At 42.3% G+C, this 23,454-nt stretch overlaps 1 protein-coding gene across 1 annotated transcript in view; it reads right to left on the bottom strand.

Moving 5' to 3' along the window:
* DNAH14 (dynein axonemal heavy chain 14) overlaps nt 1-23,454 on the bottom strand; it is a 300,961-nt gene that overhangs the window by 182,025 nt on the left and 95,482 nt on the right. The window contains exons 23-33 of the mRNA XM_087859257.1: nt 20,498-20,602; nt 20,292-20,410; nt 19,444-19,518; nt 14,902-14,989; nt 11,778-12,031; nt 6,952-7,183; nt 5,954-6,007; nt 4,355-4,500; nt 2,175-2,243; nt 1,372-1,558; nt 477-553 (exon numbers count right to left, since the gene is read on the bottom strand). Of these exons, the coding sequence (XP_087715383.1) occupies nt 477-553; nt 1,372-1,558; nt 2,175-2,243; nt 4,355-4,500; nt 5,954-6,007; nt 6,952-7,183; nt 11,778-12,031; nt 14,902-14,989; nt 19,444-19,518; nt 20,292-20,410; nt 20,498-20,602 (1,406 nt within the window). The remainder of the gene's footprint in view (nt 1-476; nt 554-1,371; nt 1,559-2,174; nt 2,244-4,354; nt 4,501-5,953; nt 6,008-6,951; nt 7,184-11,777; nt 12,032-14,901; nt 14,990-19,443; nt 19,519-20,291; nt 20,411-20,497; nt 20,603-23,454) is intronic.

The following is a 23,454-nucleotide window of genomic DNA, read 5'->3' as shown; positions in this document are numbered from 1 at the left end:
TATTCCAGTGTATCTTTTATTATATAAAGGTAAGATAATTTTTTAAAAGTATGGGTTCTTTTAGGGAAAAGTATCCAGGGATTTTGTGCATTTTTTCTTTCTCTTCTTTCACACTCTTTTTTTTTTTTTTTTAAAGATTTTATTTATTTATTTGACAGAGATAGAGACAGCCAGAGACAGAGGGAACACAAGCAGGGGGAGTGGGAGAGGAAGAAGCAGGCTCATAGTGGAGGAGCCTGATGTGGGGCTCAATCCCATAATGCTGGGATCACGCCCTGAGCCGCAGGCAGACGCTTAACTGCTGTGCCACCCAGGCGCCCCTCTTCTTTCACATTCTTAAACACCTCTACCATATTTCACTGCGACATTCTGGGAGCTCCCTGTCTTATCTCGACATCATTACTTAAGACTTTTACCAATTATTTTCCCTGTGTTGTTTAACTCCCTTTGACCTAACGATTCAAAACTCAACTCACCATTTAAATACCTGTTTCTTCTTTCCAGCCACTATTAAAACTGTCTTCAGAGACCTCAAGCCAAAGTCGTAATGATCCTATAAAGCATTAAAATATCTGAGTTATTAAGTTTCTGAAGGAAAAATGGGATGACCTAGAAATAAATGCATTTCCTACACAGTTAAATCCCAAATCACATGCACTGTGGAGAGAGACTGGGATATAACTCAAGAAAGCCTGCATCTGGCTTCCAATGCCCTCGCTTCCCCCCCAAACTGGTGCCCCTCAGTCTCCTTCTTAAAAGAGAGCGTCACAAGTATTAAAGCTGTAGAAACTATTAGTACCTAAATTAAACTTTCTCTGAAATGGAGAGATGGGCTGAAAGAACATGATAAAGAAGAACGCTTTGGAGGTGACGTGGCTGGTTGTCCAAACCATGTTGAGTCATAAACAGATACTCGTTAAGCTGGCATAGCCCAGAAAAATCATTTTCAAAATGTGCTACTCATATCAGCAACATCAGGAACTGCTGAGAACTGGTTAGAAACGCAAATTCTTGAGGCCACCCCAGACAACCAGAAAGTTGGTGGTAAGGTCCAGTGATGTGTGTTTTAACAAATACCCCCAATTATCTCGAAGCACAATAAAGTGTGAGAGTCGCCGTAAAGGTTAATGTCCTCGTATGGAGAAAGTAGTCCGCGGTTTAACACAGCGGATTCTCCATTACTCTCTCCAGGTCCTGGAGGAAAGGCTTGCAACCTGACTGACCCGACACATCACCTCACACCCACACCAGCTCGCCAAGCGCTGATGGGATCCTAGCTCCGTTATTTCCCTAGGTCATCCTTGGTCCAGTGCCAGAAAAGTCTTAAAGTTTTCTATAATCACCTTTATTTTGAGAAAAGCAGTTCGTTACCTGTTGTGAGAGCTGCTTGCTAGCTAATTCATAAACGTTAACCAGCTTTCCAGACAGTGATTTTGCAGATTTGAAACCAACTGAAAATAGCAGTATTTCAGTAATCATCTGATAATGGGGAGCCATCATCGCCACTGGGCGAAACAGAGACTGTAAGTTATTTGGGAGCTCTACTCGACCTTTGTACCTTAAGGGGGTAAGAAAAACAAAGAAACAACAACAACAAAGCAGTTTTTCAGTTTTCCTGATGAGGAACCGCACAATATAGTTTTCCCCAGAATAATCCTGGTAGCTTCCTACGTGACCTTCATTTGAAAACAAGCATATAAAACGGTTTCGACTGTACTTTTCATCTCAAGAGTGTCTTCCTCTACTGACTTTTCCTCCTGTGCCTCCTCCCACAGTGCCCCTCACATCAGGTCACTCCGGCCCGACTGTCACCACGTTCCCTCCCTCGACAGGTGTTTACTGAGCCTGCCTGGCCTCCGCTCCTTGTAACCACAAGTTCCCTTCCTTCTGCTACTCTCGGCTTTTTTGTCTGTCTCCTTTGTGACAAGTGGCTGACCTTTTCCTTTCTCTCTGGTTCTTTTGGAAGTGAAAACACCCCTTAGACAGAAACTTAATTTGAGACCACCCACGCGGATGAGTACGGAGCTGCTGCTGATTTTAAGTGTGCGAGTAGAGGAGGGAGTCAGGCAGTGGCGGTGAATGGTACATTACAACGTCAGACAACTGCATCATGGCTAAGATCTCAGAAACCAATTCTGACTGTCTCCACTCCTAACAGATTAACCGCTACTTACCCAGGGTTCATGGTGACAAATACTGCACAAGACATGTTGATACGAATTTCTTTTCCTTCCAGTACAAACCTACAAGACATTGGAAGGGGTTCAGAACGAGCACCCCCCATAATGTGCCACTTCGTTATGTGCATTACTTTCAGCTGAAGACAATGAAGGCCCGAAAGACTCAGAAAGAGCTTTTTACCTCCCTCTTTAACTGCTTCTGCAAGTTTAGATAGAGGGCTGGGTCCAGAAAGACAGCTCTCACCAGAGACAACTACAGAGAATATGGGCTGGGCATGGTAAACTGTGGGATGCTCAGCAGACCGATTCATTCATATTCCTCTCTGTGTTCTGCTGTCTCTGCAGGGCATGACAAATATTTGTTCTCCAAACATGAGCTCTTCCCATCCCCCTGGGACTTCTGTTCCTTCCCTTTGTAGCCCCAGACCCCTTCCCCCTTCTCCTTAGCTCAGAATGGCATACAGACTTAATTGCCTGTCTTTGAACCTCTCATGTCTGTGCGAGGCTCATGTATGCATACAATCAAACTTTTCTCCTACTAATTTATCTTATGCCAATTTAATTAATGGACCAGCCAAAAGAACCTTGACAGGTAAAGGAAAAATTTTCCTTCCCTGTCCATTATAATATTCATTACTAAGAGAACTCTTTTCTCTAAGTCAAAGTATGAAAACAATAAGTGAGTTTGGGAACATTCCTATGGCTGTGTTACATTTAATTCCAAACAGCACATGCTAGGAAAAAAAACAATTTTAAGAGGGGAAAGAAGAGGGTCATTTTGACCCAAAGTTGTGAGCCCTGCGGGGGTTCAGATTTTTTTAAAAAAAGATTTATTTATTTGAGAGGGACAGGAAGAGACAGCATGAGCAGGAAGGGCAGAGGGAGAGGGGAGACGGAATCCCAAGCAGACTCACGACTCTGAGATCAAGACGTAAGCCAAAACCAAGAGTCGGACACTTAACCGATGGTACCACCCAGGCGCTCTGCGGTTTCAGATTTATTTAATCACGTGTGAAGAGTTTGTGGGGCCTGTGGCCAGAAGGCGCCCACCTGAATGACCTGACTGAACAGGGAGAAGAACCTGAGGAGACCCTCGGACACAGAGTTCTCCCCGGGTGACACTGCAGAGCAAATAGTGGCCATGGCACAGAGTTCTTGTGTTAGCATGCAATGCAGCCTGCCCCTAACTACCCAATTAGATAATTTTGGGACCGCTGTGAAGTAGAACCTTGGCCTGGAGATTAGTGTCCTGTTGTCAGCACCAGAGGTAGGGACCATGGAGAGAAATGCTTTGGTGACTTTACGGACAGGCGACAGCAGTGAGGGTGGTCAAAGCTGGAAAGGAAGAACGCTGAGAACAAAAGCTGAGGACTCCCTGGACAGAATAGAGGAAAGCCTGGCAGACAGTGAGGCATGGTGGAGAACTGGTGACGTGTGGCCTGCTGTGACCACCCCCCCATGTACACCTATAGATGCGTGACGCCTTGCAACGCTGACTCTAACAGTGGGAACAAAATCCTTGAGAGTAAAGCCACAAGTGAGTTTGAGCCCCACGTTGGGTATAGAGATTACTTAAAAAAATAAAAATTAAAAAAAAGAAATATTAGATTGTAATAGAAATTTTAAACCCACAAATTCAATTATGCCCATAAAGCAAATCATGTGCATTCCTGAATTTATCTGAAGAGAAAAAAATTTTGCTTGGATTAGTAAACGTTAGTCATCTTAACATACAAATATTATTTTTACAAAAATTTTTTTTCAATAAAAGTATGTTAATTCAGAGTAATGGGATAAGAGAGGACTTCAGGTGTGTGGCCAGTATAATTTGTTTTTTAAAAAGATGTAGAATTAAAGAAAAATATGTTGGTTTCTTCAAGTGAAATATAACATGGAAAGGTACTAAGAGAATTTAAACCCAAAGTAAAAGTCATTGGATATATTTGTGACCTTGTCCTGGTGGCCCGGAAGATGGTCCCAAGGCTGGACAGGAGCCCGGATACACCCAGGCTGGCATGAAAGTTAGTTACGTATATTTGCACGTTACTTGCCCAGCAAAGAAGACATCCAAGATGTCACTCCTTTTGGTCTGTGTTTAGGAAAAAAAACAACAGCCAAACACTTACCGGAGAAGGAATACTGAAGAGTAAGTAAGCAAACGCATCCCCCGGTACCTGACAGAGTAGCTGTCTTTGGCCGCCTTGATTGTTAGGATCTGCGATGCAATCACGGAGAGGACCTGCACGTCAATCCGATTGAACTCGTCCAAACAGCACCATGCTCCCGACTGCACCAGTCCGAAGAAGAACTTTCCCATTATCTTGAAAACAATTACACGCAGGTGAAAGCTGTCGCCGGGCCAGGGTCCCATGCGGTTCCGTAGTTTTCCCGAGGCAAGCGCATGCCCTGTGCCCCTGGCAGGTGCAGGGCAGCACCACCTGGCCCTCAGCGTTCAGGGGAGGCTGCCAGGTCCAGAACCCACTGATGCCTACGTGCCGGCAGCCGAAACCAGCGAAAACACTGTAGGCCCAACACAACACGTGTGGATGAATATGGGCGAGGGAACGCCTGCTCTCATAGGCAGTGCACATGAGAGCCCCTTGGGCCAGAGACACCGAGTCCGGTTCTTCCCTTTGGCTGTGGGAATCAGGTCGTGTCTTTACCGAAAATTCTGATATTTCATTTTTCATGGGTTTTTCGGCATTAATTTTTTTTTTTTAAGATTTTATTTATTTATTTGACAGAGATAGAGACAGCCAGCGAGAGAGGGAACACAAGCAGGGGGAGTGGGAGAGGAAGAAGCAGGCTCATAGCAGAGGAGCCTGATGTGGGGCTCGATCCCATAACGCCGGGATCACGCCCTGAGCCGAAGGCAGACGCTTAACCGCTGTGCCACCCAGGCGCCCCTAATTTTGATTCTAAAAAAAGTATTTCATTAAAATATGATTTATCTTGATTAGCAGGTTTCTTGGCTCCGGGTTAGCTGCTCCCAGCCCTGCTCACCCCACCAGAGGGCAGTTCCCTATGTCTAACAAGACTCATGCAAACAGCTTATTTATGTTTATTGCTATTTTTAATGTGCTAAGTGAGCACTAACTGGAAATGCAGGGTCTCGTGGGGAATGTGCCTTTAGCTGCCAATAAAATGACCCTAATAAAAGGTAAATGGTTTGAACTTAACATGCAAAACAAAATCGATGGGAGTATTTTGAAACTTTAAGTAAATTCGTGGCAGGCACAGAGGTATAGGACATTTCAATAAATATTTCAGAATGTTATGAGCTATGTCTTAGGTAATATGCCACCAAAGCAAAATAAGGCTGGCATAAAATTATAATCATCCATACAAACTCTGACTCAAATTTTTGTGTTAATTGTAATAGCCTCATTGTTCTTAATGATTACCTTTTCAGTAAATAAAAGTATAGGGTTAGAACTTATAAATAAATTTAGATTAACAGAGCAGTACTCTTAATTTTTAAATATATTCATGTCCCATATCAGATTTTGTTTGGAAAAATCTCTGTCAAAAAGTTTGAAAACCACTGTCTTAAGTAGTTCAGTTGCATAAAAGTAAATTGCATAGTGTTTTAAGTTTCTATTACATTCTAAGTTTCTATTCTATTAATTTAAAAGAATTAATAGCATTTACACTTCTATTCATACTTATGGTCTCTCCAAGAGAAACAGTTTTCTTGTTCTTTCAATCCTCAATGAATTATTTCTTTTATGTGCACAATATTTTTTTCCTGCATATATATGAATAAGCTTTACCTTATAATCCAAATCCTCGAAACAGTTGAAGACCACACAATGTTTGCCTAAGGACTGAGAAACAAAAATACTATTTTAATAGATCTCTTAAGTTATGACACAAAATGTTAACGTTAAAACTTCTGGAGTAATAAAATGTCTTTACTTTTTGAGAAAACTTTGCAATCTCCAGATGAATTACATACCAAATATAGAAATTCACAAAACTTGGTAGAGTGTAAATGCACACACACTACAAATTAAGTTGATTAGTACATGGAACACTAACGTCCTGGTTTTATTTTTTTTATTTTTATTTTTTTTAAAGATTTTATTTATTTATTCGACAGAGAGAGAGACAGCCAGCGAGAGAGGGAACACAAGCAAGGGGAATGGGAGAAGAAGAAGCAGGCTCCTAGCGGAGGAGCCCGATGTGGGGCTCGATCCCAGAACGCCGGGATCACGCCCTGAGCCAAAGGCAGACGCTTAACCGCTGTGCCACCCAGGCGCCCCTAACGTCCTGTTTTTAAAACACATCAACAAAAAACTAAAAAAGCATTTCACCCATGTCATTCCAGTGACATCAAACTATATCCTCCACTTTCATCAGTTACTTGTCTTGCTCTCTCTGTGTGTGTCACACATACACACACACGACCAGGCAGAAGTCTGCGTGCAGCTCAAAATCACCCTTGCATGAAGGGGACGATGCTGCCGCTCACTCATCAGCTGGCACAGTGGAATCCCAGGTAAACAGAAGCATACTTGGCCTGCAGAGGTCCCACGAACCAGCACACAGTGGACATTTAAAAGTGAATGGATGAATTACATCCAAATACACTGGACGTTACACAAGTGTACACAAATGTATACAAATACATACAAATACACTTAGTGAATCTGGTAAGGTGTTCGTTAAATGTTATGAACATCTTCATAGCAGAACGGTGTCAATGTAAGATACTGTTAAGGTTTGCGCAACCACAACCACCAGGATTCTGGCGACGGAAAGCACTTACTTTGGCTAGATCTTTGACACTCTCCGTTTTGCCCGTGCCGGCGGGGCCCGCGGGGCAGCCTCCAAGATTCAGGAGCAGCGCTCCCGTGAGGGTGAGCCAGCACCTGCTAGTGAGGGGCGTGATAACCAACCGGGGGGTGCAGCCCAAGTACTCGTAGCCGTACGTGAAGCTGGCGTCTCCTTGAGACACATAGCACAACTTCTGTTTGTCATTCCATTTATACTGCAAGTGCCTGAAAACAATATTGTAAGTTTGCATATTATTTGGGCAAAATTAGTTTTAGTTTTCACAAGTAGAAACATAACAAAGATTAAAAATGGAGTGTTGAGTAAAAAAACAAATAAAAACGTTAAAACAAAACGAAGAGTTATGGACAGTTCATCAGTGACTATGTTAGACATGAAATATTAGAACTCCGAATCCTACAAGCACGTGAGCACTTTCCCTGTGAGGAAAACGGTCTCGCGGAGCCCTGCTGCTTTGCTGTGATGTGGGCACAGCACAAACAGAGGATTTACACAAGAATCATCCCTACGAAGCGTATTGTGGTTTTCAATAAAGATGTGGCTCAGACATTGTTCATTATAACCAGGATCCTTACAACAAGGGTAACTGAGAGAAATGCTACTTTGGTACTTATCTTATGAACACTGTGAATCGTGTGGCTAACCGTAAGTTTTCTCCTCTATAAGACTATGAGTAAAATTGCGACCCAATTGTAGCTTTATAGTATGTATTCTTTACCCCAGATTTACAGAGATAATGACCCAGACCTTTGTGTTAGTTTAAGGCATACGACATAATGATTTGATATATGCACATATTATGAAATGATCACAATAAATTTAGGTAACATCCATCATTCACAGTTATGAATTTATTTTTCTTGTGATGACATCATTTAAGATCTACTATCTCAGCATCCTTCAAATACGCAATGAAGTATTATTAACTAGACTCACCACACTATCCATTACTCCCCAGAACTTATTTATCTTATAACTGGAATTTGGTACCTTTGACCTCCTTCATCCATTATCCACATCCCCTGCCCCTGGCCTCTGGCAACCCCCAATCACTTCTCTGTTTCTATGAATTCAGTGTTTTTGGGTTTCACATGTAAGTGAGGTCACACATTGTCTGACCTATTTCATTTAGGATAATGCCATCAAGGTCCATCCGTGTTGTAGCAATTGGCAGGATTTCCTTCTTTTTTATGGCTGTGTGATATTCCATTCTACACATAAATTACATTTTCTTTATCCATTCATCAGTTAATGAGTGTCTTGCCTATTATAAATAATGCTGCGATAAACATGGGGTACAGATATCTTTTTGAGATGGTGACTTCATTCACAGAAATATGCAGAATTGGAATTGCTGGATCATATGGTAGTTATATTTTTAATTTTATGAGAAACCGCCACACATTTTCCATAGCGGGTACACCAATTTACATTTCCACCAATGGCGTATACACTTCCCTTTTCTCCACATTCACACCAAAATTTGTCTTTTTGACAATAGGCATTCTGACAGGTGCGAGGTGGTATCTCACTGTGGTTTTGATTTGCATTTCCCTGATAATGAGTAGTGCAGAGCAGCGTTTCATGCACCTGTTGGCCATCTGGAGGTCTTCCTTGGAATGTGTCTATTCAGTTCCTCTGCCCATTTTTTAAGCCAAAAAAAATTTTTTTTTGCTATTGAGTTGTAGGAGTTCTTTACATATTTTTGGATATTAATCCCTTAGTGGATTCATGGTTTGCAAATATTTTCTCCCATTCAGTAGGCTGCCTTTTTATTTTGTTGCTGGTTTCCTTTCTTGTTCAGAAGCTTTTGGTTTGATGTAGTCCCACTTGTTTATTTTTGCTTTTATTTCCTTTACTTTTGGCGTCAAATCCAAAAATTATTGCCAAGACCAATGACAAGTTTACGGTCTTACGTTTTCGAGTAATAGTTTTATGGTTTCAAGTCTTATGTTCAAGTCTTTAATCCATTTCAACTGGTTTCTGTGGGTCGCATGAGACAGGGGTCCAGTTTCATTCTTTTGCATGGGGATGTCTAGTTTTCCCAGCATCATTTATTGAAGAGACTGTCCTTTGCTCATTGTATATTCTTGGCTCTTTTGTCATAGATTGGCCATATATGTGTGGTTTTATTTCTGGGCTATTCTGTTCCATTGGTCTATGTGTCTGCTAATGCCCTACTGTTGTGATTACTACAGCTTTGTAATAGAGCTTGAAATCAAGAAGTGTGATACCTCCAGCTTTGCTCTTGTTTCTCAAGACTGTTTTGGATATTTGAGGTCTTTTGTGGTTCCATAAAAATTTTAGGTTTTCCTATTTCTGTGAAAAAAATCACTAGCATTTTGAAAGGTTTTGCATTGAATCTATAGATGACGTTGGATAGTATGGACATTTTAACAATATTAAGTTTTTCAATCCTCAATCATGGGTTGTCTTTTCATTCGTTTCTTCTTCCATTTCCTTCATTAATGTCATAATTCACTGAGTTTTCAGTGTACAAATATTTCACCTCTTTGGTCAAATTTATTCCTAAGCATTTTATTCCCTTAGTGTAATTGTAAATGGGATTGTTTTACTTCTCTTTCTGATGGTTCATTGTAAGTGTATAGAAATACAACGGGTGTTTTTTTTTTTTTTAAGATTTTATTTATTTATTTGACAGAGAGAGAGACAGCCAGCGAGAGAAGGAACACAAGCAGGGGGAGTGGGAGAGGAAGAAGTAGGCTCCTAGCGGAGGAGCCTGATGTGGGGCTCGATCCCCGGACTCCGGGATCATGCCCTGAGCCGAAGGCAGACGCTTAACGACTGAGCCACCCAGGCACCCCGCAACTGGTTCTTGTATATTGACTTTGCATCCTGCAAATTTACTGGATTCTTTTATTAGGACTGTCAGTTCTCTGGTGGCATCTTTAGGGTTTTCTACATGTCATCTGCAAAGAGAGACAGTTTTATTTCTTCCTTTCCAATCTGGATTCCTTTTATTTCTTTTTCTTGTTAACTGTTCTCACTAGGACTTGCAGTACTATGTTGAATAGAGGTGGGGAGAGTGGACATCCTTGTCTTGCTCCTAATCCTAAAGAAAAAGCTTTCAGCTTTTCACTGTTGTGTGTGATGTTAGCTATGGGCTCAACAGATACGGCTTTTACCGTGCTGAAGTAAAGAAATGGTAAGCGAAAGTGTAAAGGTATCTGCTATCCTAAGACCCAGCAATCGTTTTATGATTCAAGTACTAAATCATCATTTAAATAAATTTTAATTTCCAGAGCTTTACTCCCGTATTATTCTTCCCCGAGAACAGAGGTTCCCAAACTTGATTTACTGCACCTGTAGTATAGTTTTTTTTTCTTGATTACCATAGTCAAAATAAATACCTCATAGTTAATTTCATTAATTTTTAGGTCCAAAGCAATTTAAAGGTATTTTTGTCTTAATGAACTTGGTGGCTTGTTTTTAAAATATATACAAATAAATTGAAAAGAAATGAAATTTTTATTTCATTTTTACATAATCACCCTTACTTACTAATGGGATGTGTGTACCTGTCGTGCACTGCACAATTTCACAAGCCTTAGAATCAGATAGGATACTGTCAATTTTGTTTCTTATACCATGTTTTCATTTAGTGCTTGCTTCTTTATCAGAGCAACTGCCCAAAACCTAGCTTTGCAAGAATAAGAAATCATCAATATGATTCTAACGTTTAATGGTCTAATGTTAAACTTGTCAACTACTCTGAGCTACCAGTTTGCTTGGTGTCTGATACATGAGTCCTCTGGGTCCTTCAAAAGTTTAAAATTTTATGCAGTGTCCTGCGCATTCTGTATGGGGCCTTGGGGCACCTTGGCATACAACCTGGGAACTGTAGCCCTAGAATCAGAGATGCTCACAGAGTTGGTTAGAATCGTGTCTTTCCTACTTTACTTTTCTATATATGCTCTTCCATCTTTCATTTACACGTTCAAAGAGAGTTACTAGAAAGTAATAATGACATATTGAACTTTTGAGTGATGGTTCATCAATACAGCATATTTCTTCGGCAATTAAAAATAATATACAGTTATACTTTTGCAGTAAAATGAACATGTGAATATATATCAAATATAAAGTATTCAGTAAAATTCAAGTGGTGTTAGTCAAAATATCAGCCTCTCTGCTCCATTTTCCCTAGTGTTTAAAGGAAATTGTTGCATCAAAAATAAGTAAATTTATACTCGTGCAGAATTTCTTAAAAATTAACTTTTCTTGAGAATCAAAGACCTTCTGCAGTCAGGACAGTTATTTTTCCATAAACAGAGGAATCTTCAGAAAGAAAAAAATAACTCGGCAGTTTGAAACTTCACATTATAGGAATCTTATGCTTGCTTTCCTCTTCTCCCCAGGGTCAGTGGCTCTGTTCTGCCACAGTTTCACATTTGTGCTGTTTCATGTATGAAATACATATGTATGAATACATACTGCCAGGCTCCTGGCAGGAGAAAGGGTGCTCCGAGGCAGAAAACTGGCTAGAAACGCTCTCTGGTTTGTTTCCCAGTTTAGAGTGTTCCAGAAGGCACAGCACACAGGGAAGAGTCGAGGCCTGAGGGAGGGCTGTGCTCCGGCTGAACGATGAGAGGAGCGAAGCCCATCCAGGAAGATGAAGCGGAAGGAGGTTAAAGTGGAAGAGACGGAAGAAAACATAGGCACAGGGGGCTCAAACGGACACAGTCTGCCCAGAATTTCTATAAATCCCAGAAAAGTAAAAGTCAGGTTTGACAAAACCTGAGGTAGAGAATGAATTTACCGTAACTGAGATCTACTTACCTCGTCCACTCAAAATCCCCCGCACTGGAGATGTCCTTCAGCAGCAAATCCCTCACGATGTCTCTGCAGTGCACGCAGAGCGTGAGCAGCGCGCCCAGGACGGCCTGCGTGCGAGCGTTACTAGTGTCCAGCGCCGCCAGCCCTGCAATCTCTTCTAGGTGATGGATCATGCCAGCATGGACCTTCTCCAGCTCTGCTCTTGAATGAGAACTCATGAAACTTTTGACACAATCATTGTAAAACATGATCTGGCTCTGGAAAAGGAAGATGTAAAGATGATCACTGAAAAATAAACTTTATAAATTAAACCAGATGTTTTCACGGGGTGTGTGTGTGTGTGTGTGTGAGAGAGAGTATGTTTGTGTGTGAAAGAGAGTTTACACATTTGAATGTATTTGAGAGTCAGACACTGAATTTTATTAATGCTCCTGGGGCCTTATTTTTTAATAAACTGAAATATATTTATCACCAATAGTTCGACTTTCGAAATCTTATATTCTTGGCCATCATCACTAGATTGAGTAATAACCCGGGACACAGTAATAATGGTAGAAAACTCCAGAAATTAGGACAGTGTGCTCAACTGACCCCAGAAATAGTCTTCCTAGAATATGTTGTCTGCGATCATAATTTTCAGAAACTCTGCATGACTTCCGTTATTTGATCCGTCTTTTGAGGCTCACTCTCTCCACATATGGCAGAGTCGTTTTAAGAAGGCCACTGGATTAAGGTCACATTGACCTGGGAGTCAGTGGAGGGGAACACGTCAGGAGGCTTGTGGGTTTCTGGCCTGTGACTGGGTGAACTGTGATTTCAGTCCCTAGGATAGCACCTACCGAAGGAACAGCATGCTGGAGGGGAAGGGGTGTGGTGGGTTTGTTTTGGGGTTTCATGAATCTGAAGTGCCAAAGAACATGTAAGGCTATAAAGAAATAAACACTGGAATAGTTAGCATAGAGGTAAGAGGTATAGCGGTGGGACTTTCTTCCAGAGCAAGAAAAGAGGGGAGAGAGTGTGGAGCCTGACGTATCAGTCCGTGTTCTTGGATGCATGCAGCAGAAACCACCTTTGACTTTCTGAAAGGATGTGGCAGATCAACAGGAGGAGAGAGACCGTGGCTTGGGATGTGGGCAGGAGCGAGTCTGGGCGAGGCGGCAGGAACCGTTGTCAAGGCTACCGCACAGAGGAGTCCGGTCAAAAGCCACTGCACAGCTATGTTTGAGGCATTTATTCAAGATTCACAGCCTCAGAGAGAGCATCCAATGGGCCAAGCCCCCACTGCTAGGCTGCGTCAGTGCAAGTTCTGGTGAGGCAGGCTGTGAACCAGATTTTTCTCTCTTCAGCTAGCTGGAAGGTAACTGTCAGGTGCTCTGGCCTGGATAAATCCACACTGAAATTCTCTGTGGCCAGAACACACAGGCACATTATCAACGGGACACTGGGATGGGGAATTAGCAGCAGGCTGGGCAGACAGGGGAGGAAATTTGGCAAAGTCTGTTCAATGATTTCAGTTCAAGCCTATAATGAACCACTTCTTCTTGATTAGCATGTTTGGAGGACCAGGGATCTAGGGATGATCTTCTCTTCACAGAGCAGATCTGATTATCTGGATGCCTGGTCAACCACAGAAATGTCCAGACCAATTCACCATCATTTTGCTGCCCTTGTAGACAACAGCTTACACAAGCCCTTGCAGCTCAGGATCTTCGAGTATTTTATCAAAATTCAGTCAAGTGCACGACATAGGCGACCGGGAGATCGGACATCCTTATTTGTGTCCCTAATCCCAGGTTATGTGAACAGAGACCTGACAGTTGTGGTGGGGCAAGGCACAGTGAAAAGATGTGATGTTATCTTTAATAGAGAATTTAATAAAGTCAAGTCTGCTTTATAGACACTTGATGAGGGTAACTCGTGGGGCTGGGGCTTCCTCCTCCATCAGTGCAAGAGAACCACTATTCCCAAGTGTGTGGGGACTCTTGTCACTGACAGACGTAACTGAGACTTCAGACCTCTCTAGAGCATTTCAAAATGGCGCCCGCTCATTGTCTGCAGAGAAACGTCAGTCCAGTTCCCTCTCTGCTCCCTTAGCTTCCCTGACGCCTCTGGCTTTCCCCTTCAGGGAGCCCCTTCCTTTGCCTGCTTGTTAAATGTGGATGTCCCTGGAGATCTGTCCCTGTCCTTCTCTCATTCAACACGGTCTACAGGGGAAATTCCCTACTCCTGGCTTTGACCATTACTTCACGAATTCCTCCTCTTAAAAGTACTACGTGCTGGCTTCCTTGCTATCCCCTCAGACCTTGTTTCTCTTTCTTCCTTGAGGCCCAGAACAGCAACCATGAGCAGAATGAAGGCTCCCTGCGAAGATATTCCTTTGTGACTCTTCAGAACCTGTGACTGTGTCACCTGATGTGGCAAAAGGGACTTTGCAAGTGATGAAATCAAGACCTTCAGATGGAGAGAGTATTGTGGGTTACCTGAGTGGGGCCAATAGGATCATATGTACCCTTAAACGTGGAGAACTTTTTCTGCCTGTGAGCAGAGGGAGGTTTGACTACAGAAGAGCAGACAGAGACAGATGCAAACAGGGCTGGCTTTGAAAATGAAGGAATCCCAGTGGCCTCTAGAAACTGGGAAAGAGAAGGGAAGGGACTCTTTCCTGAGCCTCTGGGAAGGAATGCAGCCTTGCTGAGACCTTGATTTTGGCCAGTGACACCAGTGAGGCCTTCAACAGACACAACTGCGAGATAACAAACGTGTGCTGTTTTAAGCAACTAAGTGTGTAGCAACTTTCTAATGACAGCAGTAGAAACCAAATACACTGCAACAGAGGGCTGTCCCTGACAAAATAATTTAGGATTTATTTTCATCCAACGTTTTATTATGAAACAATTTAAAAACCGTAAGAAGTTGAATTATAAAACAAATACCCATATACCCACCACCTATATTCCTGCTTATTTTTTGCTATATTTACTTTCTCACATATCTGTTCAGTTTTCCATTCAACCGTCCATCTTATTTTTTGATGCATTTCAAAGTAAGTGACACATATTAGTACCCTTCATAATGGTTTCTTTCTAAATTTTTGCTTTCTGGACAGTATATCCATAAACTAACTCACCACCGTGAGGACCACTTGTCCTGGATGAGACACCACCCACGCAGAGAAAGTCTGGCAGCTCCAGTCTTCGACCCCTTGACTTACAAACCTACAAACAAAACATTTTCTTTCTATCATTACGTGCAATCATAGTGGCCATTTAATGATCAAGCATGACAAGATCACGGGGAGATTTTCCTTTAGGATCTCTGGTTTTTTAATTCTAAGTTAGGTATACGTATGGGACCAAATGCTAGAGTTAATAGAGCCTTATTAATTCATGCAAATGCATATTCCTTAAATTTCCCTTTAATATCACCTGTACTTCTCTAATAGGGCCACTGAGTTTCTGGGATGGTAAAACTAAAAGGGGGAGATGACACACATTAGCTTTGAATTTCTAATACTATCAATGACAAAATCAGTATTTAAAATAATTTGAAACCATCAAATGAATTTTCGCAGTAAAGCCTTGCATTTACCTTTAAAAATTAATCATAAGGAAAACAATAGGATTCATGAAAAATATGCAGACATTTTTATTTAAGATCAAGTTAATATGTGCCGACAGAAAATGTCCGCATATTGTTACAGTGGGTTTTTTCCACTCAGAAGTTTTTAGTTTCTGTATAGTCAAATCGATCAATCTTCACATTTCATCACTGATGCCATGTGTCAGAAATTCTTGACATGAAACTTCACTCATTTTCTTCTACTTCGACTGCTTCTTTTCTTAACTTATCATAATTCAGAATTTAGTTTACTTTTAAAATGAATATTGATTCTTCTAATTTTTGCTGTAATTGCAAATGGTGTCTGTTTTCATTTTATTATTTTCACTGCCACTGAGGAGAAATAGGTTTATAACAACTTTCTATGTATTTCAAAACAACATCAGTGGCAAATGTATGTTTCATCAATTAAAATGACCTTTTATTTTATGTCTTTGTTTTCTTTTCGTTTGCTGTTATGTGATCTGTCCTTACTGCTTTTATTCACAACTTTGTGTAGCACTGCTCTCTCTCTAACAACATGTAGTTCCATTTCTCTTTTGACAAAATCTTTTTTTAATTAAGATCTTACTTCTATTTTTGACACGTTCCCCTGTGTTTATATTTATATAAATACACACATACACAGCACACTATATTTTATTTTATTTCCTCCAGGGTTTTGGAAATATTTATTCTGATTTTTTCTAGTCTCTTGGGAGAGAGTGGATCACGTGAACAATATTCATCGTGAACAATATTCTTCAAATGATAATGTATGAATACTACATAATAATATATATCATATATATACATATACACATACACACATAGAAAACACTGGAACACAAGAAAGTATGCTCCAGGGGATTCACAACTTGAAACGTCTCTAGCAGATGCAAGCAAATTGGGACTGAATTTTAGAAAGAGAAGAGCCACCAAAGAACACTCCTGCCAAGTTTGACAAAACAAGAGGGAGGCGGGGGTGGCTCTTCAGGACGATGAGGAGAGAGCTTTCTAAGTAGGGACCGCAGTGGGTTCTGCCTGTCCCCACACCCCCTGCCCCATACTCAGCTGCCGGTGGCCAATGGGAATGGAAAGCTCCGAGGGCCAATGGGGCTGGAGAGAGAAGCAGAATCGGGCCTGCAATCGCACCACACGTCGGAAAACAGGGCGGGAAAGACAGGGAGGAAGGGAGGGAAGTGGAGAGATGGGAAGAAAGGAACCAAAGTTTGTTGACACTGGCATTTTCCCACGAGACTCGGCCGTTGCATCCGACACAGCACTGGAACCCGAGTGCCGGGGAAGTGACAAAGGCAGCTTGCAGCGTCCAGGGGAAATGGAAAGGAACATCCATGCACCGGAAGATATGCCACTCCCAGACTGGGATCTGTTCTGTCACCTGCAGCCGCGCAGGCCTGCCTCTGTAACTGAGCACCAGTACCTGCTGGGACAGGCAGAGGGACTCGCCGGTCCGACTAGGAACCTGGGGAAGCAGCCGTAACAAAGCTCACGCAGCCACAGACGGCTCCGTTACCGGTTCTAACCCGGAGTCGACACTCTCTGCGATCAGGGCCATCTCCAGAGCTGCTAGTATCTGACAGTCGCTCCGCCAGTGGGGAGAGTGACGTAGGAATACGAACATTTTCTGGTGAGATCAAATACCACCAGGTCCTGCGATATTTGATGAAAGAGAAATCATTTCCCCAAAGGGAACAGTGCAAGGACACACTCAAACGCTAAGAAAAGGCTTCCAGGTAGAAGACACTGTTTTGCCAAACTGAATGTGTTATGAAGATAATACCTCACTGTCCGGGCATGTGTGAAAACAAAAATGATGCTTTTTCCAAAACCCAGCGCCAAAGGGCAGCCCCTGCTGCTGTGTCCTCCACTCCCAGACGGCCGTCCCCTGATCTCTGTCCAGCTGTAATCAAGCCCCACACGGAAGGCCCGCTGCAAACCAGACTGCCACAGCTCGACAGACAGACATTCCAGCTTAATCCTTCCTCGCCTGGGTGCCTGGGCGCTCTGGGGGTCTCAGCAGGGCTTCTCCTTCACCCCCACACTCAGCTCTGTCTTATCAACATGTCGGTATGGTGACGTTTTGGGGAACTAGCATTCAACAAATTGGATTTGAACTTAAAATTAATTCCACTCAAACTAGCCTGCAAGTAAGAGGGCAAAATAAAAATATTTGCCACTCACAGATGTTTTCTGGAAAAAATTACTTGGAAATATATATAGCAGAAGGAAAACAAACTCTAAAATGTGAGACCTGTGAATCGCTAATGAACAAAACCAAAACAAACCAAGAATCTTACTAAGACTAGATAATTATTGGTCCATAAACAGAGAACTAACTCATTTGGAATAAAATCCTGCATGATTATAAAATGGAGGAGGTGACTGGAGGGTATCAGGAAATGATCCATGCTCACTGTGGACAAATCGGAGGTATTTACTATAGGCTTTGATAAAAATATGTTTCACTTTGTACATTAACATTTTAAGAGCATTCACTAGAAAAAAGGAAATGTTTATGACTTTGGCATGGCTGCCCCAAAAGACATGAAGAAACTCAATGCAACAACAGTCAGTGAAAACCCCTCCAGACCAAAAGCCTGATGACCGGAAGACATACAACGGGATGGGGAGCAGTGAAGCAGCAGAACGCAGCGCATGCGAAGGGCGCCCTGAGAGTTCAGTGAAGGGACTCTGCAGACATGGGGGCACGGTCAAAGGAGCCAACAGGGCTGGGGACACAGTTATTTATTAGAAATAAATGCTAGAAATAAAACAAGGTAAGGACAAACCCACAGAAGAGGAGGAAATGTTTAGTACAGTTTTCTAGAAAATAAAGTATGTAGACCCGCAAAATGATCAGAAAAATCAAGGGAAGTTCAACATAAGGAACTTTGTTATTCTAATTCATGACAACCACAAATTAAAGGCAAAAGAGTATTTGGGTTTCTTGACAGATTCATTATAAAAAACAACTCTGAACTATTTATACATCCTTTAATTATTAAAAACTTTGCAAATGAGTAGAATAAAACTCTTTACTTTGATGAGGGGCATATCCCAGAAATCCAAGCATCATAAACAAACGGTGAGTTGTTGGAAACGTTCCCCGTAAAATTAGGAACAAAAGAAGGATGCTGTCATCTGTGCTTTTCAACACTGCACAAAATTTGTCATCCTAAACATGAAAACGAAGAGACTTTTTTAAAAGAACTGTGAAGAAAGAGAAAGAACTATCATTAATAGCAAATAAGATTATCTGACAAAAGTCCCAGAGCAGTAAGTGAAAATCGGTTTGTCTTTCAAGTGCCCAGATGCATTTTTCAGGGTTCCTTGTCCTCACACGAAAGACAGCTGGCTCTCATCACATCACCCCAGCGAAGAACTGGAGCCAAGGAAAGCCACTGTGGTTATCTATGTAAGTAAGTAATAATCTGCTCTGCTCTGGAAGCTTTGTGTTGGCTTCAGGATCATATTCATAAATATAGATATTAAAACCTCAAGACCAATAAAAAGCCTTTCTATAACCAACAACAAATAATTAGAATTGTACAAGACGGCTCTAGCCAAATTTTCTGAAAAGTTCACACTCTGAGGCTCTTTCTTCACTCTAAACAGACTGGAAGGTAAAAAACAGACTGGAAGGTATAAAGCCTGAACCAAGCAAGCAATGCGAGGAAGCAGAAGTGGGAGGGACTACTGCCCTAGCCTGCTGGGCACTGGGTCCTTAGAAAGCAGGCAGCAACGTCCTGCCGTGAGTTCAGCTCCTGGCCAGTTTGCAGATACGAATGAGCCCTAAGCACACAAATCTCGCCCAAATGTGGTCCCTGATCATGCTCTCCAACTGACATTCACACTGTAAAAATGCTTATTTTCCATTCAGCCATGTGCTGTCATATTCTATCAAAGCCCATTTCATAAAAGACTTTATTTCATGCATTTCTGCAGATACTTCCCACTTGGATTAGTAGAGAATTAACCAAGTTTAAATATATATATATATATATATATATATATATAGTGCAATCTTAGGATTAAAAACTGTACTCACTTTTTCAGCACATCAAACATGCTTTTCTCTACATTCACCAGCCACTGTTCCACAGCACTTCTTACACGAATTTTCCTATAATTTTTTCAAAAATAATTTGCAAACAATTTTTATCCATGTTTCACTCCTTTGATAAGGCTGTAGACTAACTTTTCTACACTTACAACATTCACAGGCCAAAGGACCACAATTCTCTAATTTTTATTTTTTTCTAGATCTCAATTTGGAAAGCTACGCAGACAATATACCACCTAACTTTAGGGAATTCTGACATCAATCAAAACCATGGATTTACAAAATTAAGAGGTTCCAGTAAAACATGAACTGACAAACTAGATAAATTATATTACAAAGCATTTTTGTATTCCTCACTGGCTCTTTTAAACAGCCAGCCTAGGTCAGGGTTGGGTTAAGGACTCTGGTGGATGGGGACACTTGGGTGCAGCATTTTTTAATCAACTCCCATAAGGAGCCACATGCCAAAGGCTGGCTGGCAAACTGGACCAGTGTGGTGGCAGGACCCAGCTGATGAACCCGGCCTGCAGCCGTTCACAGCCAGCCGGGCTGGGGGCTGGGGGCGGGGAGGCAGCAGGGGGAGCAGCATTAACAACGCCAAGCAAATAGTAAATTGCCTTCTGAAGTTCCTATAATAAAACCCCGTGTTGGCACTCAGGATAATACCAATAAATATAGACACGGAAAAGTAAAATTCTGCATAGGTACGTTATCTTTGAAGAAACAGTTTGCTTAGCAAACTTCTATGAGATACCAGAAATTTCCAAAGAGAGGTGTTAAATAGGGAAGTTTTACAGAGTCTGAATGCTTGATTTGTAACACGAATGCCTTACTTGGGCAACAGAAGAGTTTCGCCTTCAGCAGATATGAGCATTATCACAGCAGGAGGCCCGATTTCTTGTTTCCATATCAGTAATTGTTTTATATTTTCAAAACACTTCACAAGATGAGGCTGTGGACCAGAAACAAGAATCAGTAACACTATAAAATTCTGACCTGGTTGGGAAATAGTATCACTGACAGAGAATAATAATATTACCTGTACCGACTCAGGATTTCTGCTATCAGCTAGAATATCAAGGAGTTCAGCGTTGCTAAGAAAGTAAAATCTTGGGAAAATCATTCTTTTAATTTCAAGGTAGTCCTGTCCAGAACCAAAAGAAATTGCCATTCATAATGTATGTTTAATCATGATAGGATCACAGCTCATTTGGGCCTACATTTGCACACAAAAAGCATGATATTCAAATTGCAGTATACAGAGTAGAATTAGTAAAAATAAGAGCCCATGCCTAATTTATTCTTAAACTGCTAAAATAATTTTTAATAAAGCAAAACTCAAACAAATGAAAATAAAAACCAAGAAACCCCACCCGTGAAGGCACACGCACAGATGCCCCGCTGTCTGTTGGAGCACCAGCACTGCCTGCCCACCCCCACCTTTCTGCTCCTCTCCTGTCCTCAGGGTCCTCAGGGAGTAAGTTGTCACCTCATGTCCTGCTGCATGCACGGCCCCTCCAGCCCCAGCCCTCCCTGAGGCTTAGCTGCACTCACACCTGTCTTCAGTCCCCCTCCTCCAGAGGAGGAGACGCCTGTTTTGGCCACCGGGCCAGCCATCCTGTGTCACTGACACTCTCCTGCACTTGCAAGCTCTCCTTTGCAACAGGCTCCCCTTTTACCTCTCATTAAAACTATACGTAAGCAGCCCCCTCTCGCAGTTTGTTTTCCTCTAGCTACTGCCTACTTGCCCGCCTCCCCTCCACGGTTACAGTGCTTGAAAAGTTCGTCTAGAAACTCGTCTCTCAGCCACCCCAGCACCCTGCCGTGTAGCCCCTCTGCTAATGGATGGACAGACCGGAGCTGCTCAGTATTCATGTCGCATGACGTCTGCGTCGCATGTGACTGTTGGCTCTGTCCCTCATTCTGCCTGGGATGTCACTCTCCTACTTCTTACCATTTGCTTTCAGGATCCCTCGAGGTCCCCACACTTTAACGCTGATTGGCGCTTGCCCCATCTCTCCTCCGCCTGTCCCACTCTTCCTGGGCTGCTGGCTCTGTGGCTCCTGTCACTTCCCGCTGCCCCAGATCTACATACCCAACTGCTGATTGAAGATGTTCATTTGGCTGTCCCCTAAGTGTTAGATTTTCAACATGTACAAAACTTACTTGTTTCTACACAAGCCTCTCCCTCCTACCTCCTCTCTCTGCAGTGTGATCCCCTTCCACTTGGGTGGCCAAGCCAGAAATCTCAGCACAAGCCTGGACCTCTTTCCTTTCTCCTCCACACGCCCATCAGAAGCTCCTGGCTCCACGTTCTTTCATCCTCACCACCGTCTTACCTTAGTCCTCCAGGATTTCGAGTCTCATAACTGGTTTATTTTTCTCTATTCTCACTGCCCCCCATCTACACATAACTCTATGCTCCCTTGTAGGGAGACATTTCTAAGTCAAATTATTTCACTCTCTTGCTCAAAATCCTTCATTGTGATATTCAAGGCCCTTTGTCACCTGGCCCTACCTCCTGGGGAATCTTACCTTTCCCCACTTTCCCATTTGCAAAACAGGTTCCACTGGTACCATCTTGTTTCGGCTCTAGAACATGCCACACTTGCTCATGGGTCCAGATCTATGCTTCCCCTTTGCCTAGGATACTCTTCCCACCCAGCCACCCACACACCCTGAACCTTTTACCTGCCCAACTCACACATTTTTCCAAAACCCAGCTAAATGATCACTTCTCCCAGGCTAGGTTAATCTCTCTTCTTTCATGTGACCATACCACCCAAACTATCACAGCATACATTCAGGCTAGTATCTTTCTACTTTGGTTCCTGTAAGAGATCTTGAGTTCTGCAATAGTAGGGAATTATCTCAGGAGTCCCAGCATGCAGCAGCAGTGCCTGGTATAAAGCAGGTACTCAATGCAGGAATAAATGGAAAATTACTGGTTGGTAATGATGCTTAGTAACAGTCCAAAGATACACTAGAAATAATTAGAAGGCTTATCTAAATCCTTACTCAGTAAACTCGCTATTATTAATCGATTCATGGATTCATAGAGCAGAGGGTCTTCCTGGGCAGAGAACTTTCTATAGGCTGTAACTACCATATGTGGGTATTCTGGAGGGGTCATCACACCCGGTGTGACTTGTGCTCAACAAGGAAAAGAGATAAAAACCCAGAAAGAGATCTTGGTTTATGAAGTGAAGTGAATATATTCACCACGAATCTCAGGTATTAAAACCCAATATTTCAAAATATGTATGTCTAGCTGACAATCTGATGTTTTGGCAATGTTTAAATATATGGAATAACTTAATTTATAAAATCATCAGACGAGGACTTCTGGGGACAACGGTGGAACGGGAAGGACCCTGCGCTCACTTCGCCCCCCAGGTAAACCTAGATAACACCCCTATTGGCATAAATAACTCAGAAAATGACCCAAAGACTGGCAGAACAAACCCCACGACTACATGCAGAGAAGAGGCCACACTGAAGAAGAGAGGAAGGGCAGAGAGGTGGTGGGGAGCTAGACAGACTTGTGGGTCTGTGGAAGAAGAGAGAGACCCAGGAGCACAGACCAGGGGGAGAAACAGACCCTCTCACAGGGAGCCAGCACGGGGAAGATGAATCCTCCTAACATTTGGCTTTGAAAGGAGGGCACGTATTGCATGGAGCACTGGGTGTTATACGCAAACAATGAATCATGGAACACTATATCAAAAACTAATGATGTACTGTATGGTGACTAACATACCATAATAAAATAAATTTAAAAAAGAAAGAAAATGAGACAGGTCAAATTTTGCAAGTTCTTACAACCAACAGGACTTAAAACCTGAAATTTTACAAATCAGTGGCTCGGCTCTAGGAGAGCTGGGAGGGAGAGAGGAAATGGAGTCCCCACTGTTGCAGGGACTGCGTGACAAACAGCCCCACAGAGATACAGCACAGAAGCTGCAGTTTGAAAACCACCTGGGGCATACAGGAAAG

This window comes from Ursus americanus, chromosome 2 (genome assembly GCF_024610735.1).
Source record: "Ursus americanus isolate L20-20 chromosome 2, mUrsAme1.1.p, whole genome shotgun sequence".
Taxonomy (NCBI): Eukaryota; Metazoa; Chordata; class Mammalia; order Carnivora; family Ursidae; genus Ursus; species Ursus americanus.
The sequence above is the reverse complement of the archived record's forward strand: the minus strand, read 5'-3'. Positions and strand labels throughout refer to the sequence as shown.